Source organism: Phaethon aethereus (assembly GCF_964289735.1).
Source record: "Phaethon aethereus genome assembly, chromosome: 1".
Taxonomy (NCBI): domain Eukaryota; kingdom Metazoa; phylum Chordata; class Aves; order Phaethontiformes; family Phaethontidae; genus Phaethon; species Phaethon aethereus.
Genome location: NC_138575.1, coordinates 68,799,164 through 68,817,838, shown reverse-complemented (window position 1 = coordinate 68,817,838; position 18,675 = coordinate 68,799,164). Strand labels below are relative to the sequence as shown.

The window sequence follows — 18,675 nt, the reverse complement described above, 5'->3', positions numbered from 1 at the left end:
TTGAGGGTAACACAAATTTAAAACAAAACAAAACAAAAAATCCAAAAAATAACCACCACACACAAGTTCCCTCAAAGAAGTTACCTTGAAGAAGAGGAAGGGAGAGAGGCAGAGTCTCTTTCAGCTAGACTTACTACTTAGATTTCAGCTGTTTGAGTTGGCATCCAAGAGGATTTTCAAACTTGGCCAATTAAATTGGGGAGGGGAAGAAAAGAATAATTACCTAAATATATCTTAAAGAAAAGTTCAGATTCATTCAAAATTCATTAGGGCCATAACCCTAAGATACATATGGAAGAAGTATCTGCAGATGTCACTAAGCTGCAATTCTGACCATCCAAACTTTAGCATCATCAATCTTTTCACTTTCTATATTAAAAAGCTAGATTTTTTTTTAGAACTGAAGCTGAAGTCATGGCAACATAAAAGCATTACCTTCCACTTCCAAGAAACTAAAAGTTAGAGATACACAATAGCATAAAGATGCTTTCAACAGGTTGCCAGGATCACATTCTTCCTGAACTGTGGACTTCCAAACACAACCAAAAAACCCAAGAACAATAAACCCCATATCGATTCCACCAAATTTAAAAAAAAAAAAGGTCAAAGAGCACAGGGAGAAGATACAGGCATCTATGACTCCATTTAGAAATCCAAATGCTTAAACAGACAAGTGAGCTAATTTAATTCAATAATGCTGTAAAAGAAAGAGGACATTTCACCTGAAATATAATTCTCATCACTTATGCTCACAAGAAGATATTTGCCTTGACTAAACAGAGTTGAATATCAGAATGATCAGGGAATAAAGATTTCCTTATGGAACAAGGGTACCAAAATGAAGCTTGAAAAATTAATCTAAATACACTTCAAAAAAGCAATTAAAGAATAAAGAGAACAGGTATTTAAGGCTAAGGAATGAACTGTCCAAAACTGGTCCTGAGATGACACCCACTTTGGCTGCAAACTAGGAGTATGGTACTAAGGAGAGGAAAAAAGTTGTGTAGCGAGTTACTGACAGAAGCAGTAAGGAAGGCAAGCCTATCTACTTTAAGACAAGCCAGTAATTTTCCAGAAAGCAGTAAATACTCTTAACTGTCAACTAGTTTTGATCCAGTTGGTCTCCTTCAATTTTGTCTCACTCCTAGACAGGCTTATGGTTCAAATGAAAAGTGAAATTAGGTAAGCTGTTTGCAAAAGACAAGAAGCAAGGGATCTATATTTGTGCCTTCTCCATACCACAAATCCTGACAGAAATACCTATGACAAACAAGAAGCCTTTTGCAATGGTACAGTGGCTTGAGTCACATAAGTGGCTACGAGTGCTTTAAGTTTGAGCGAAAAATATTACTACTGTACCCAGTTCCAAGCAATGACAATAAAAAGGCGTAAACTTAGTGTGACTGATTTTAACCAGCTGCCTCCAGATCTACTTGCTGCTCTTGCTCATGGTAAGAACGCAGATAAGAATTATCGCCAAATTGTTGTTGTCTCCTCTTCAACAAAACCTTGCTTCAAAAGAACTGGCTGAAAGGCATAAACCACCTTCTGCCTCCAGAAGCTGGTTGGGGGGCATGGGGGCGGGGGGCGTGGGGGAGCAGGGAGTGTTGCTTGCTAACACTACCCTCTTATAGCTCTACATAAGTCAATCAGCTTCTTGCTCAGTTTGGAGGCAGAAGATATCCCTTTCTTGATTACTCACAGGGCAGGAATATGGCCCTCATTCAGCCTCCTAGAAAGAAGCTGCATAAAACCAAATACAGCAGCACTCCTTTCCATTACAGGTTTCAACAGCAATACACTCACTTTCACAGTTGTCTTAGAATAAAGAGCACAAATCTCTGCCTTTCCACACTGAATAATACTTTCCAAGTAGTAGACTAATTCTCAAGTTTAAAACAAAAGATTTAAAACTGCTTTAATTAAAAAGAAGAGACAACCAAGAAGTAGTTCTGGACACAGAGGCCATCTGCAAGGACTCCTTGATTACGGTCACTGATTTGCATTTGCTCCAGCAGATGAAGACCAAAAAGGTGGTAGAGCAGGAACAGACAGGATGAGATGTCAATTCTGAGCACATCGTAACTTAGGTCCACTAGATTGTCTCCATTCTAACCTCCAGGACATATTCCCTGCAAACTTGTCTGAGAGATTCTTAAGAGATCACAAAATAATGGCATTTACTGAGAGAACTAGAGAAACTGCTGAATAAAGACAGAGCTTCTGCATGGACAGCACCAGAGGAAGAAAGCTGGAAAACTTAAAAAGGGATTATTAATGTCATAACCAACATAAAACTACACGAAAGCAACTAACATACTCTGCTGCTCAATTCTACTCGTGTCTTTAGAATCAGGTAACACCATGGTTGTCACATTTGAAAGACAAAAATGGAAATACTATTCCAATGGTACCTTTGAAGATTAGTACCCTAACACATGTAATTCAGTCTTTACAGTTTTAGCTGTAGAATATGAGCCGTGACAGCTCATTCACCAAAGTTGCCTTAGCACAGTTGAAATATGCAATTTTCTAACACTACTCCTTTGTGTGACAGTCAGTTTAGATCCTTTCTAAAGTTTTCTCATCACGCTATTGTATATCTCATAAAAAGAACAGCTTGCAAAGAACTAAAAATGACCTTTAAGGTTTATTTTAAGTTCCCTTACACAGGTGAAACTTGAATTCAAGAGCTCCATTGCAAGAGATGAGAGGGAGAATGTTACCACTGGTCTGGAGAAGACTTCACCAAGGTTAGTCCAGTCTGTATTAAAATTCTCAGTGGTCAAGAAAACAAACGAAATCAGGCCATAATGCTAAGTATTCTACAAATTTTCATACTGTAGCTATTTCATTGGAATTACTTTAAAAATATAGTTAAGACTTAAGTGAATAATTCCTTTCTATAAAAGTACAGACTCCAATTCAAGTGTAGCTTTTGGACATGTGTTCTAAGACTATTCACCGTGGACTTAAGCCACAGGTGGAAGAGGTTAATACTATAAGAAGCATATGTACACAGGAAACATTAGATTTAAGACAAAATTACTCTAAGCCTTAAGCAGGCACCACTAGGTACCCACTTGAACCATTATCTTCTTTACAGGTTTGAATATAAAACTGGGGTGATAATTCTGTGCCAAGTGTACTTTAATAGAATTCTATAGAAAGCCATATTTGTGTTTATTCACAAACTTCTTTCAAAAGTGGCACAACTATCTCATGATCTCATGGGTTTTGTCCGCTTATTTTTTCAGTTTTTTTCTTTGCATAGTGAAGTATAGTGTTCCCATGTTACATTTCATTACACAGCATTTAGAAGATCCAGAATACAGTTTTGTCTTAATACAGTTTCTTCTATTATGGGGTGGGAGGGGCCGCTTTTTTGAACAAAAATTGAAGACAGATTTAATCTCTGGGGTCTTGAGCTGAACACCTGTCCAACTTACATACAAAATATCCAAGTTAATTATCGCATACAATGACAGAATCTGAGCAAAAGAAGCCACTGCTACATTTCAACTCATGTTTATGATCAGGAGCTTCAAAAGACCTTTTGCAAATCTGAAAGCCTAGTGAAATCAGGGTATAGTAATAACTGCGGGGGACACAAAGACCAGGAATTTGCAAAGCCAGCAACTTTGCATTTTCATTAATGTTTAATTGCAGCATATACTGCTTACCTAAAGAGCTACTGTTACTATACTCTTTTCAAGAGGAAAACAGGTTCAAGTTTTATGCACACAGTCACCTGAGTTACTTTTTTTTTTTTAAAAACCCTCTAAAGTTCAGCTTTAACACACTAAAAAACCCCATGCCTGATTAATTGTTCCTTCTGCTTCAGACACTGGGTACAGCATCCTGAAGGGCACACATATCCAGTGCTGAAGTGACTCTGGCCACTGCTAGTGTTACACAAAAGGGGTTACTCAGTCAAAGGAAAAGAAAAACAAAGACATTAATAACATGCAATGGAGAGTTTAATTGAAACATGCTCTTTGAAAGGAACAGCAGCAGATAAAATCTGTCAAGTCGTGTAGCACCTGAGTTAGTGAAGGTCCTGGAAAAGGTGGCAGCGGCTCACTGGATGGAGTGCCAGCCGGAAGTTCAGAACCTACTGGTAGCACCTATGGATAACGAAGAGGAAACGCGAGTCCATCAGACATGGAACAACAGAAGGATCAGATACCAAGCTACAGTCAGTCATGTCATACAACAGAAGCCTCAACATTTTTTTCTGTAGAGACTTCCTTCCTGGACAGTCAGCATACAGTCTTTAGGCATTTTTGCAATGAAGTTGGGGCAAGTTGTTTGCTTTTGTTTTATTTTTTAATCCAGATTATCTTTGACTGGTCACAATCTCCAGTTTAAACAATCTGCTGTGTCCAGAAGCAAAGTATCTTGGGGATATTATTTTCAAGTCCGCAAGAAATGCTACAATAATTCTTCCAAAAAGCAACTAAGTTTCTAAGAAGCTTAATTTATAAAAGGGTGCAAGAATGCACTCAATCTTCTTGCAACAGATCTATGTTAACTGCCCATTAGCAACAGCAAGCTACGAGCTTCCAGCACATTGTTCCAAGCAACAGGACTTGAGAACAGCAACTGTCATGCCTAAGGATGTCTCCACTTGTTGAGAAGCAGATTTATAGAACTCCCACACCAATCTCTTGATCCATCACTTCTTTTGAACCTGAAGGGTGTTGATGACCCACAGAAGATGACTAGGCCATGCAATTGGGTAGGGGGAAGTCATCCAGGTTATGTGGAAGAGGTTAGAGAGACTGGAAAGGTTAGAAGGAGGCATCAAAGCCTTCCCACCAGGTCAGATAGCACATTCCAGTTAGTTATTTCCATTGTTAGGGAAGTGGGAAGTTCTAAGAATTAAGTGATCCATTACACAATTTGCAATTCTTATACATAATTTGCAATTCTTATTCTCAGCTGTAATCTTGAGGCTTGAGCGTGCCTTTGAAGTTTGCGACATACATGATAGCCTTATGAGTTATAGTGTTGATCAGCTGCCTTCCCTTGTATGACAGCGAGCACTGCTGGATATGTGTAACCAGCCCAAAGTCTACTATGTACTCTGGTCCTCAACAAGCAGAACCAGTTCTAGCTTGCAGTCATGTTACCACAGTTTAACTAAGGGTTCAAATTGCAGTAATAACTGCCTGGTGGAGATACATCTCATAATTATCTATCCTCCCAAAAATGTTTCAGCAAGAACTACGCAAAGTTGCATTACTTCAGCATTTTGTGCACTAGGAACATACAGGTGGACATTACCTGTTCTAAGGCATATTGAATTGTTAAGCTGTGGTAAGTTAATCAGTTTATAAATAAGACTCAAAACACACTTTAAATAAATTTGTAAGACAAGTCAAAACACATTTAACTGTCTGGGTTAACAGGCTGGCCATAAACAAAATAAAATACACATACACATGGTTTAGTAAACCCCAAGAAACTAAAGCAATAAGCTCCTTAACACTCAAAAACACCACAAAAAGTGAAACTAAAATTAAACTTCGGAAAAAACCAAATTTATAAATGAAAACTTCAGAGAGGAGGTAGTATTCCCATAACTGACATCAAAAACCCCAAACATTTATTACTTTTAAGCCCAAGCCTTTGTAATTACAGGTTTGCAGTTAGCAGGTTTCTAAATGCTCCAACTGTTCCTGAACCAACACCAGTTTTTATTACTTTCTAATCTTTCTTTCCTAATTCTCAACTTCATTTCTACATAAATGCATGCCTGTGTCTAGATTTCCTTCCCAACTTCCCTGGCACATATTCCCGCTCCTCCATGGTGGAAGCTTTCTAGCTTGAATACAGAGAGTACAAGGGAAAGACTACTAATGAATGGAGATGCTAGGAGTATTAGCTCAATTCAAATGGCCTGAAACTGGTTAATAGCAAGGCTGGCTAAATAAGACCAACACAAAGTGTTGGTGAGTGGAAAAGAACTGTTACAAAAACAAAAATGAGTATTACGGTTGTTGGTTCGTTAAACACCAAAAGTATCTTCAACGTATTTCCATTTAACTTTTAAAAGGAAAAGGCTACCAATAGTTTAAAATGTAATACATTGTCTCCAAACACAGGGCACCATTTAAAAGAAAATAGGTAGTCCAATTTCACATACCAATACTTCTGATTAGTCAGCAGGTAACAACATCCACAACACGTCTCAGGTTGTTACTATACATCACGACTATCACTTTATGAAAGAGTATTTGTTTGAAGAGCACAACTGAGTAAACAAAGTTGGTTTTCAGATACCAAGATATCTTTTAAACTTCTCAAAATTCTGCTTTCACAAATCTAACATGGAGAAGGAAAATAATATCCAGACATCACATAAGCAGCAGAGGACTTTTAAAAAACTTTCAGTCTGGTTCATCCTTGCCTTCAAGGAACAGACTAATGATAAGAAACAAAGCTAAGCTATCCTGATTATACTTTGTGAAATGCACAGCCACCCCATCTCATTCTAGTGATCATGTACAAGACAAAAAAGCTACTTAAAGCAAGGCTTCCAAAATCTATTGGAAAAAACAACAACAAAAACACCCACAAAAAAACAAACCACAGTTACTTAACTCTTTTGGAGTTTAGGAGTAGGAAGAATTAACAGCAACATTAGAGCATTCTCTGAAGCACAATATAGAATTGGGTTTTTTTCCCCAATATGGACAAACTAAAATACCTCTTGAGACACAAAAACAACCAGAGCATAAAACTTTCAATATTATATTAAACGAAGACACCTCTGCCTGAATAAATAGCTAGCTTTATAAAAGGGATCAAGAAGCTTTATAAAATGGCTCAAGAAGGCCATTTCCTACAATATTTGAATATTCACACAAATGTTGCATTTCTTACCGGTACCCTGCTAAGAGCGGGCTTTGAAGGAGAGGTCCCTGGTTTCACCACTGCTGTTGCAATGCTGCTCGATGCCGAAATATAGCTGACTGGGGTCATCGCTTGCCCGGGAGTGGCAACTGGTGTCAGCACTGGCAAGCCAGCTGGTCCAAGAGGCAAACTGCTCGGAGGTATACAAGTGCTAATGGATGTCAGGGGTTTAGTTGGTGCAACAACAGTGGTCGGTATCCCAGGAATAACTGTAGTTTCCATTACCAATGATGTCTCCAGAGATACTGATGGATGTGCTGTTCCCACGTTACCATGTTCACTGAAGAGAGACCGCAGCTTTTCTTCCAGGGTCTTTATATCATCAATACCAGGAGCTTTAGACTGAGCATCAGCATCAGCCTCCAGACAGTGAATATGAGGCTGATTGGGTAACGGAGCTGGTTGAGGCTGGCTGTGTATTAAAGTTTGCTGTACTGCAGGCAAGTTAGTGACTGGTTGTGGTAAGACACCAGGTAAGGGAACCTGGGGCAACACGGGTGTTGCACCTGGAATCTGGGGTAGGACAGGTGTTGATGTAATTGCTGATGGGACAAGTAAGGGATGTATCACTGGCTGAGTGACTGAACCACATATGCTTGTTGCTCCTGAGGATGATAAAGGTGCAGAGATTGGAAGAGATAAGCCAGCGGCATTGCAGAGCTGTGATTTATCCATAGACTGCCCACTCTCAGATAGTGACTGTGAAGCACTTACAACTGTTGTTTCTGCCAGATTGGAGACAGAGCCACTGCTACTGAGCTGAGGAAGCTGCAAAGCCACATTCTGAGCCACAGACAGAGCAACAGATGTCTGTGGTGCTGCCATACTACTTACAATCTGAGGAGTAGACTGAGATGTCACAGCTGGTGCAACACCACCAAGACCAGTGACACCAGGAACCTGGCTAGATGACAGTGCCAAAGATGATGGTGTGCTGATACTAGGGGCAATGTCTCCAGTTACTGGTTGAGCAGGCTGGGATGTGGTAGGTAAGGAGAAAGAAGCAGGGGCACTCACACTGGAAGGGACACCAGTCGATTGCTGTCCAGACTGTGAGGCTGGAGGTGGAGAAATAGAGCTTGGCACACTTGCACTTGGTGCAACTCCAATAGCTGCACTTTCTGAAGGCAAAGTAACAGATCCTGGAAGAGAAACACCTGTGCTGGAGGGAACAGATATCGAAGAAGCAGCCACAGATGCAGTAGGTGCACCACTGCCTGCCATGGTAGAAAGTGCAGGTGGAAATGGTGGTATTGTTTGATTGAACACTGGAGGAGCTGTACTAGGTCCTTCTGTCATTTGAGCATGTCCCATCTCAGAGAAAGCTTGCTGCAAGCTCAGTGATGATGCTGAGTGGGAGAGATTCATTCCAGGACCATGTAGTGGAGATGCTGCAACTGGAAGAACAGAAAAATGTAAGCCCACGTGGAAAAGTTCATTACAGTAGATTGCTAGAGTAAGATCACATCTACCTCTCAGCATAATAAAAAAGTTAAAAATCCAGGCTTACACTAAAATACAAAATTAACGTTCCAGAGTCTTGCAGACAGACCATTAACATTTTTTCCCCTGAGAATTCTGCATAGTTTCACCCACATTATAATCACTTCTTACCAGCACAGACAGTTCCTTACTTCCCCAAGTACTTTAAGAGGTGTTTAGGAACAGTTTAGTTAACCAACTTCACAGTTTTGATGAATATGTCTTAGCCATCCAATTTTAAGAGTTTAGATAGCTTACCCATATCTGGAGTTTCTTTTCCTCCGGGAACAGCAGATGTGAAAAAGCCCTGTTCTTTTAACCGACTCTCAGGGACAGGGCTGACAATAAACCGTCTTCCTGCAGAATGGACAACCTGGGTAAAGGAGCTAGGAGGAACCCCTAAACAGAAAGAAGTTAGATATTTAGTGATACATGGTTGTAACTAAATACATAACCTGCAATATGGAATGTGCACTCCATCATACAAAATAAAACCTTGGCTGCACCCATCCGCTGAAACAGAAAAAGGTAACTGTTGAAAAAAAAAATCACAAAAGACTTACCTATTCTTTGTGGCATGGAAGATGTAGGATCTGGCTGTTTGAACTCTAATTTCTGTAAAGTAAGATAAAATTTAAAGTTCTATTCTGAAACAGGAACCCACAAGATAGTTCTTAAAATGCTAGCTTACTGAAATGTGGGCATTTAAGGTAAGCAGTACCTTGGACCCAAGCACCATTACCAAACTAGTGGAATTCTGCCCAGATAAATGTCAGCTACTGTGCTTTTAGAGCTTCTCAGCTTAGTGAAGGTCAAAATAACACATTGACCTAAACACTCTTTAGTTAACAGGCAGTCCAACTGATTTCCTTAAACATCCCACAGATAAATGGATGTTTCAGACTGTTCTGGGTGGAAATAAGGCAGAGATTCATAGAATCATAGAATGGTTTGGGTTGGAAGGGACCTTTTGAGGCCATTTAGTCCAACCCCGTTGCAATGAGCAAGGACATCTTCAACTAGATCAGGTTGCTCAGAGCCCCGTCCAACCTGACCTTGAATGTTTCCAGGGATGGGGCATCTACCACCTCTCTGGGCAACGTCTTCCAGTGTTACACCACCCTCGTAGTAAAAAATTTCTTCCTTATATCTAATCTAAATCTACCCTCTTTTAGTTTAGAAAATTACCCTTTGTCCTGCCTGTTCCATTGTTTCACCACCCTCATCATGAAAAATCTTCCTTACATCTAGTCTAAGGAAGCCATTCAGGAAATAGCACCCCTTCTTAATCTCAGCAACCAGTTTCAAAACCTGTGTTTTCTAACTGAGCCATCCAATCTTAGTAGCTCACTGGGTAGACAGCCCGCGTCCAGGCACTCAGTGTTTAGTGAGCAGCAGAGGACTGGGGATTTTAGTGTCCTGCCTCACAAAAACCTCAAATCCAAGAAGCCCCAGCATTTAAGATTGTCTGTTTAGTGGGTTGTTAGGAGATTCAGAAGCTTCAGAATTGTTAGAACATGTCAAAAAGCAAAATGTCTACGTTATTTCGCTTTCTAAACGAATTTTAGGCTCTCACACATGAAGCTTTCTCTGTTTGTCTTTTAATTTTTAGGCTTTGATATTTCTCATGAAAGGAGGTTTCATTTCTAGCTAGCTCTACTCACAAAAACATACCACCCAAAATGGAAAATACCATTAGCTAAGGCAATATGTCCTTTACATACCTGTGACCCTGGAAAGAAGCCATCATCTTTTGTCCGCATACTCTCCAAACCTTGATCGCCTTCTGGCTCCACACTTACATCCTCACTTAGCATTTCATCTGCTTTCTCAATAATCTCTCGTACCTGTTCTACAAATGAGTCTCTCTCGGTGGCTAAAATAAACTCATTCTGCACCTGTAAAGAGAACAAAGCAACCATAATTTTCCACAAATTATTGAAAAACTATGTATCGAAGAACCATAATTTACTTTTGGTGTTACTGTTTGTCCTCCCTTCGCTGTTCTTATGCACAAGATAAAGATGGTGACACCACCTTTATTTATTTATCATTGGTTGAGCAACGACAGATACCCATATGGGTTATGCCTGATAGTGTGCTGATTAAAAGGAAATGAAAAAGTCTTACAATCAAAAGTTTCCTTAATATTCAACAAGAAGCCAATGAGCACAAAGTTCCAGATTCAGATGTCTAAATTAGGGTGCACACTTTCAACTATGTGATGGCATTTTGGATGCACAGTTCACTTATTTTCCTTCTACCCATCTTCAGATATTAGCGTTTTTTGTTGTTTGGGGGGTGCGTGTGTGGTTTTTGTGTGTGTTTGGTCATTTTTTACATTTTTTTTTTTAATCAAATCTTCTATTCCTCCATAGGATCACTTTAGGTATGAGGTGAAGACATCTATGTATTCTTTCCATATTTCTGGGCACTTGACTTCATGTTATTGACTTGTTTACACTGCCAGTACATGTATGTAGCCAAGAACCAACTTATTTCTCTTTCTTGGAAAGCCGTTAGTGGTGAAGAGATCATTTCTCTCGTGTCACTGATTTGGTTCCCTTTGACAGGCACAAATCCAGCACAAACCACCTATTATTCTGCCACCTCTCTAAGCTAAAAGATGAACACTGCACAGGTGCCCAAGAAGCTGCCAAAAGACAGTGCTTTTCATCATTCCCCCTTAGCTTCAGTAACACTAAAACAATCCCAGTTTCATTCAGAATGTACCAGCCCAAGAAAAAGAGTCTAAATTAAAAAAAAAAAAAGTGGGTGTAGATTCTATTCCATGCTACACAGTACTCATTTAAGCATATCTCTACAGGGCAAGTTCTCTTCTGTGCTTGACCATTATATGTTGAATGGAGAGGTTTTTTTCCTTTGAGGAAGTCAAAAGCAGCATCAGTCACTACTGACTTTCAGAAACCAGAAAGTAATTCCCACTCCTTACTTTAAGGGCAGAATCTTGCCATTTCAGTTGAGAACAGCACCAAAAATTCAAAGCTTAAGCATAAGTTTTAAAGATCTAGCAATGTTGGCTCCTAGAAAAGTAAATAGAATTTGTTTAACCTGGCATTTTCAGAAAGTTGTTTGCAGTTCCTAAAAAAACTAGATTGCAAAAAAAGAAAAGCAGATTTACTTGATAAAACCACAGTTCTAAAGTAAAAACTGACGCAAATTTTCATGTGAACTGAGCATGCAATATTAGCTGTCAATTTGGTATACCCTGTGCCCAGAGTTTCTACTTGCGCTTGCGTGCCAATAAGGTGAGCACAGGCCATGCTACATGGAAAAGCAATTCTGAAACAGAAATGAAAAAATAAAACTGCGTATATTACTACTGTGATTAAAACTGGATTCAATTCTTCATCTCTAAAATATATCTTACCATAATTGAAGCTATTTCCTCAGGGTTGTCACCATCCAAATCAAATTTGAAAGTAACCATTTTCCGATTGTGTGTCTCTAGCTGGCATTCCACTACCCGATCACCTTTATTTGAAACCTAAAGCAAAAAAAACAACAGTTCGAACCAAAAGCATGAGAATCTACGGGTGCTTTAAAGCCCAGAGACAAACCAATGGTACTGGTCTAATACAAACACACCCTCTCTTTCAAGTCTTATAAATGGTGCCAGGTACAGCATCATTTTTTTTCTGATGATACATCAAATATGCTGCAATAATCACTGGTGGCTAAGCAAGCCAATTTTGCCATATCTAATGCTCCAAAAAGCTCTTAAGAGATGACATTTGGAACACTGACTCCAGAAGCAGAAGAAATACACTGGATAACTTGTGAGCTTGGAGTAGGGGGGAGGTACAGAACAAGACTGCAGAAGACACACATTCGTCAAAGGAAAAGAAACTTTTTGAATCCCAAAAAAGGCATCATCACTACCAAACTGTCAGTATAATAAAAAGATACTCACATTTAGAATTCTCAGTTTCGGCCTTGCAGTCTTTTCATGGCGAGAGCGACTGCGGACAGACCTCCGCATATGACGTTTAGTAGTCCTTCCTTCATGCCTTCCGCTAGAAGCTGGAACATTCTCGTTGCCATCACTCAATCCTGAAGCAACATCAGAATGAGCACTAAAAAAAAAAAACGCAACTTTACATTAGTATCCATGCACTCCATAACTGCAAGAATACAGTTTATCCTACCAGATGGTATTCTCTTCTGGATAGACGTAGATGTCTGTTAATTACAGAGTAGGGGGAGAAGAGTCCTGTCAACACTTTGGGTTGCTTAAGTAGTAATTCTAATAGTAATTATTTAGCTACGTATCTCTTGCAAGCTGAGTTGTATGACTGTCTCTTCTGAATATGTCTTCAAGCTATTTGGAGTTTGAATTCTGTTTCAGTGCCAGAAGGACAGAAAAGCATCCCTTTGACATGACAAATAAAAAAGGATTAGAAGTTAAATCAGTGTACACAATCCTATTTACTCCCTCCATGCCCTGCTGTAAATCAAAACTTACTCCAGCTCTCATAAGCCTATTTTCCCCTCTAGGAAGCTTATTTCCTCACATCCTCAAGAATGCCCTCAGTGAAGAAAATAACCCTGGTGCAAAAAGATACCTAAAGATCACGCAAGGAAGAATAATCTAACACATGAAATTGAAATTCAGTTTGGTGAAAAGAAAACAATGCTCACCTATCCATAGAGGAAGCCAAAGGGGTAGACTGAGCAGGCTGTGTTGCTGGAAGAGTCTCTGAAGGAGCAGTCTGTGAGACTCCCTGAGTACCCTATGGATAGAAACCTACATCAAGAAACCCCCCACAGAGTACCGTTCCTTTTAAAGCAACCCAGTAGTCTTCAATGTTTCCTCCCAAATCAGTTGTAAAGCTAAAAGCACTACCTTTTCAGAACTTCAAACAGCTGGCATCTTGACAGCTCTAATTTACAAAAGATTCTAGAGCAAACTACAGTGAAGCAAATCATCATCTGGGGAGGAGTAGGGAGAGAAATCAGCCATCCTTTCACTGCTACGTGTCACTACAGTTTGCCATGCAGCCACAATCTTACTAACAGAATGTGCAAAAGGCAAGCCAATGCAGTACACAAAGACATTTCAAAGTCTCCCTAGCAAGAACAGCACTGCAGGGAATAGGCATAACGACAAAGGCTCTCGGTTGCAGTTTGTCTTTGATATGGCAAAAATGTTCTACAGCACTAGCAAGAAGTGAAGTGTTAACAGGTTTCTCCCTGCAGGATGTACACTCACTTCCCAACAGAACAGCCAGTGGCAACAAGGTCCCCACATTGGCATGACATTCTGCTGTAAGAAAAAGGTGATTTGAAATATTAATTTCCAACTGAAAACAAGCATGGAGGGGATTAGTTTCCCACACACATACACTGTTGCATAATTCAAACGCCCTAAACATATTGTTACATTATATTGAACGTATTTACCTCCAAAACAGCCTGCTGCGAGGAGGCAGATGAGGCCTGTTGTGCTAAACTCACTGTAGGCTGGGGCACTTGAACCTGTCCTCCTAGGCTGCCCAGCGGAACTAAAACGTTCTGCTCCACGTATGACTGCACAACAGGAGCAAGATAGCCTGGCTGAGCCATTGCATCTGTGGGTAAGGGAGGGGACAGTACGGCAGAAGGAATGCTAACAGAGGCCACAGCAGAGGAAGGTGCAACATTCGAGTCGACTGGGTATTGAGGCGGCAGCCGAGATTGGAAGCCCTGTAACAGAAATGAGGGAGTCAAGTTAGCGGATGTCAAAGCTCATTAGGAAACGAGAGTTAAAAAAACATATCAGTTTCAGGGGCATGTTCCAACCTTCCATACTTGTTCAAGCACTCCCAAAGACTATCCTCCCAGAGAGGCAGAGCAACCTGTGCACGTAGCCAAATCTCAGCTTTCAAGTCACCATGCTTGAACAAGCAAATTCCCATTCAAAGTTTCAAGTCTTAGGAAGAACAATCTTCACCTCTCAACTCTTGGGGTTGCCTATTTGGCTTAATATTTTAAGGCCCGAGACTTGAAATGAGTTTGAAGAATTTTCAGGCTGAACAACTACTGCTCAGAACATGTTATGCAAGTGCTGCTGATTCTTGAGACTAACAACAAAAATGCTCTTGTGTTCTTCCCGGCCTCTCATGATGACCTGACCCAGGAACCAAGGAACATTTTTATACACTGTTTCTGTTCTATAGCACTCTTCATAATCCAAGCGTAGATATTTCTACATCTATACAATTTTTGTTCTAGAACAATCATATGCTGAGTCACTATTTTTGTCACTATTCAGACTGACATTTTTACAGTGATCGCACAAAGTAGCTGAAGCAGTCTGTGCCCAACAGTCTAGTATTTCATGACTAGCATCAGGTACTTACATCATGTTCAAGATCCAGGACATCTGATTTACTTCTAGAAAGTCTGTGGCCCTCTCCCCACCTCCCTTCCCCTTCCCAGACTTGGAATGAAATGCTAACGTTACTGAATATGCTGCCATTGATTTGCTTTCCAACACACATCTCCCATTTTAAAAATCACAATTTTTTGGATTTTTTTGTTCCAAGTTGACAAATCTCTTGGATATATAGTTGTCCTCTTTCACACAGTGGTTGACCAAAGTCCTGCACTAAGATTCTATCATTTTAGACAAATTCCATTGCCAAATATGAAAACCTCAAAACACCAGGGTGTCCAAGGACTTCCCGCCCCCGCCCCCTTCTTAAAATGGTCCTTTACCACACAACAGAATTCATCTTCGTGGCATAATGGCTCTCCTGTGAGAAGTGAGTTGGCCAGGGCACATAGGTCAGATCTCATACCTTAGAGGAACAAGTAAAAATGTGGAGAAGAGCTCTGCTGGCTTGCAACAATACCTGGTAAAGAGCATCTCCAGCAGGAAGTGAAGCTTCAGCAGCTTGTCCAATGCTGACTGGCAATCCCACGGACTGGACAGCCGGCTGCAGGAGCTGCGGGAGAACCTGGCTGGGCAACTGAGCTACAGGCTGCATCAGTGTGGGAAGCTGACTAGGGACAACTGTTGATGCTACAGGGACAGTGGTTGCTGCAGCAGACGTTGCCAGTGTGAGCAATGGCTGATTCATGCCAGCTGCCATCGAAATGGGCAATGACTGGAAACCTGGCTGAGCCATCGACACATGAGGAGCTGCTACAGGCAACTGAGAGACTGAGAACTGGGTAACCATGGAAGTTGGCAAGGGCTGTCCCATGGGTAAAAAATGAGAGCCAATAGGGACTGATGGGGCAACTGAAGGCTGAGGGAGAGAAGGTGCTGCAACAGGTAATTGAGGCTCGCCTTGGATGATCGACACTGGTTGGGAAACAGGAAGCTGGGGAGGTAAAGAAAATAGAGATAGATTTTTTTTTTTAAAGCAGGGTTGCAGAAAGCAGAATTTTTATGCATTAGTCAAAGAAAGAATTATTCAAGTTACAGCACTCTGTTAAAGTGGGTGGGGAGCACAGTTGGCAGAGTAGCTGGGAAGTTGGCTGGAGTTCCAAAAGGTCCTCCCTTCACAACACTTCCCCTGAAAAACTCAACAGGCTCTTCAAACAGGCACCCACGGAGGGTGAAAGAGCAACGTCCAAATGTCCTGAAGCACTGACTTGTGCATAAACAGAATCAAATTCTCCTCAACTTTGTCCCCAGAGCCAAGTCTGCCTTCTTACAGGAAAGAAGCGCAAATCTTTCAACAAATCTGTCAGCTTTGGGTATGGGGACTAAAGCAATGGAGAACGAAAAGCCACTGTGCCAGCATTCAGAGAATGGCAGGGGATATGTCAATCAAAGCCAGCGAACGATGCAACTGGAAAGGCAGTTTAGATGAACAAGCAACAAAACAACAATTTTAAAAACAAAATCAGGGCTCACATGTTCAAGATAGAGATATGAGCCAAAATGAAGTAATACTCAGTTACAGCAGCTTCTTGACCAGGGAGTAAAGGAGAAGAGCTGAATAAGAAAGATGACAGAGTGGAGAAGGCAGACCTTATGGTTCACTACCTAAATAAGTGAACATGTTTTACACACATAATGGTGCAGAAGATAGACATTGATGGGAAACAGAGAAATGACAAATTCCTGAAAATCCATTCATAATATCCCATTCACCAATATACCTCATGATATTTTTGACAATTTAAAGATCTTTGTGCATGGAAATGCTATCCCTCCCTCAAATTACTCACGACTGCCACGTGTGAAAGAAAGGGTTTCCAACACACTTTCCAACAAAATTGACAGTTGTAGTACACTAAGAATACTATTATCTGGATGAATGTTTTGGAACCATTAGAAAAGATGACAAAAGTAAAAGTAGCAGCATGTTGAATTTGCCAGCTGTGAAGAAGAAAAAGTAAAATCTTCTGCTAGAAAGAAAAATTTTGTTTACCTGTGTCCCAGCTGCTGCCTGAGGCAATGGCATCATCTGTGATGTTTGAGTTTGAGAGACAGTTTGTGTGGGAGTGACACCAGTAGAAACTGATGGCTGTGGCAGCTGGTACTGTCCAGGCTGTTGGGAAGAGGCTGGCTGCTGCGCATTCTGTAGTAGGGAAAAGAAGAAGTTAATTTTTAGCCCCCACAGAAGTTTTTAAAGCATATCCTATTTCAATTCTACTTTTTACTTCCTCGTAAGTGACATCAGTGGTTCTTCTGCATCTGCTGAGTCAATTAGGCTTTAGCAATTACTTATTAGCATTACTAATACAACTCCATTACCAGCACCGAATCTTGCAACAGAATTATTTCACCTGTGAAAATAAGAATGAAGATTCTATAAAGGAAGAAAAGGTAGTTAGGAGAAGATCGTGTTGCAGAAGATAGTATTTCCAGTTAGAAGAAATCATGAGAATGAAGTCTGCCTGGCTAGACACTCTTACTTGCAAATCCTGACACGCCTCCCCTTGAATGGGATCTCCACTGCAAGCTCAGATGGAAGTTGGGGAAGACAGACACATGAAAACAAGCATGAACATGATTCTAGAAATAAATTTCAGAAAGTCAATGAAGTTAATCGCATAGCGTGTCAGACTGGGTGAGAATCAGAGGATTCCTTTGATTTTGTCCAGAACTGTGGGTTGAAGGGAGAGGTAGAGGTAGTCAGTTGCTCTTAAAGAGTCTTCAAAATCCTATACTGAAAGTATTTTAGTCCTGGGTTTTGGGACTGAGTTCTTACCTGCTGAGTATGTTGTGTAGGCTGGGATGGCACTGATGCACTGCTTGAGGCTGGCTGGCCCTGCACCTGTGTCTGGAGGAGGAAAAAAAAGAGACAAAGATTTTCAGCTTGAAAACCCCTATGGTTTCTGCAGCAGGCAGTTAAAAACATTTCTGCCTGGAATCATCTCGTTGGAATAGGTTTCTAGCTGTCATTTTGGACAACCAGTCCTTTTGGCCAAATTCCACTACGACAACCAGAACAAAAGCAGGACAATCTGGAAAAGTACTGAACTCTGTTTTAGGTCTTCCAAAACAACGAATACATAAACCCACACACCCCTCAACATGGGTCAGTTGAGCCTACCAGCTTCTTCTTCCATTGATGATGCTTTAAGAGCAGGATGCCTTGGTATGATAACTGGAAATATAGGCATTAAGTTTTACCTTTACATGTGTTCTAAACACAGTTAGGTGGGGAGATAGAAGGAGGCTAGAAGGAAATAAAACTATCCTGTTAAAAAAAAAAAGATCAAAGATATACAGAATTCTAGACCAATAGCAAAGTACTCAGTACACATACATGTCATGAGTTCCCTTTGAGAGGCATGTCAAAATACAAGCTAGAAATAATTTCCAGACTCACTACCATTCAAAGGCTACCAAGAATTGGATATTGAAGAATCTGGGGGTCCACATTCTAGCTATGAATGAATAAGCAATGAAAAAAATGGATGAGTGGCATACAAATAAATGTGGAAGACGTAGAGGAAAATGGAATGGATTTTCATTATTATTTTTGTGACTGACATTTTTTATCAGATCCCAGGGTTTTCATTATTATTTTTGTGACCATTACAATTCTTTGTCAGATCCTGGGAGACATTGAGACAAAGACCTCCAGATGAGTTCCCTGAGCATGCACCACTTTGGTGAACTGTCTTTGTAAGAAACATATCTGGTACATATGTATTATATTAGAAATATCTACTGAAATGCCTTAATGCTGTGATCATTCAGCTTGTAGAAGTTTATCAGGAACAAGATTATTAAAATTACACACTTTTTTAGTTATGGAAGCTTTTGGGAAGTCAAATTTGCCAATGAAAAGAACCATTTTT

The 18,675-nt window shown here is 40.4% G+C and overlaps 1 protein-coding gene across 1 annotated transcript in view; it reads right to left on the bottom strand.

Annotated features, from left to right (window-relative positions):
• WNK1 (WNK lysine deficient protein kinase 1) overlaps positions 1–18,675 on the bottom strand; it is a gene marked incomplete at its 3' end in the record, with an annotated part of 104,966 nt that overhangs the window by 14,467 nt on the left and 71,824 nt on the right. Inside the window, exons 11-22 of the mRNA XM_082001158.1 lie at positions 17,577–17,648; positions 16,794–16,943; positions 15,261–15,734; positions 13,828–14,109; positions 13,066–13,157; positions 12,338–12,500; positions 11,795–11,911; positions 10,128–10,301; positions 8,967–9,018; positions 8,662–8,802; positions 6,892–8,318; positions 4,044–4,127 (exon numbers count right to left, since the gene is read on the bottom strand). Of these exons, the coding sequence (XP_081857284.1) occupies positions 4,044–4,127; positions 6,892–8,318; positions 8,662–8,802; positions 8,967–9,018; positions 10,128–10,301; positions 11,795–11,911; positions 12,338–12,500; positions 13,066–13,157; positions 13,828–14,109; positions 15,261–15,734; positions 16,794–16,943; positions 17,577–17,648 (3,228 nt within the window). The remainder of the gene's footprint in view (positions 1–4,043; positions 4,128–6,891; positions 8,319–8,661; positions 8,803–8,966; positions 9,019–10,127; positions 10,302–11,794; positions 11,912–12,337; positions 12,501–13,065; positions 13,158–13,827; positions 14,110–15,260; positions 15,735–16,793; positions 16,944–17,576; positions 17,649–18,675) is intronic.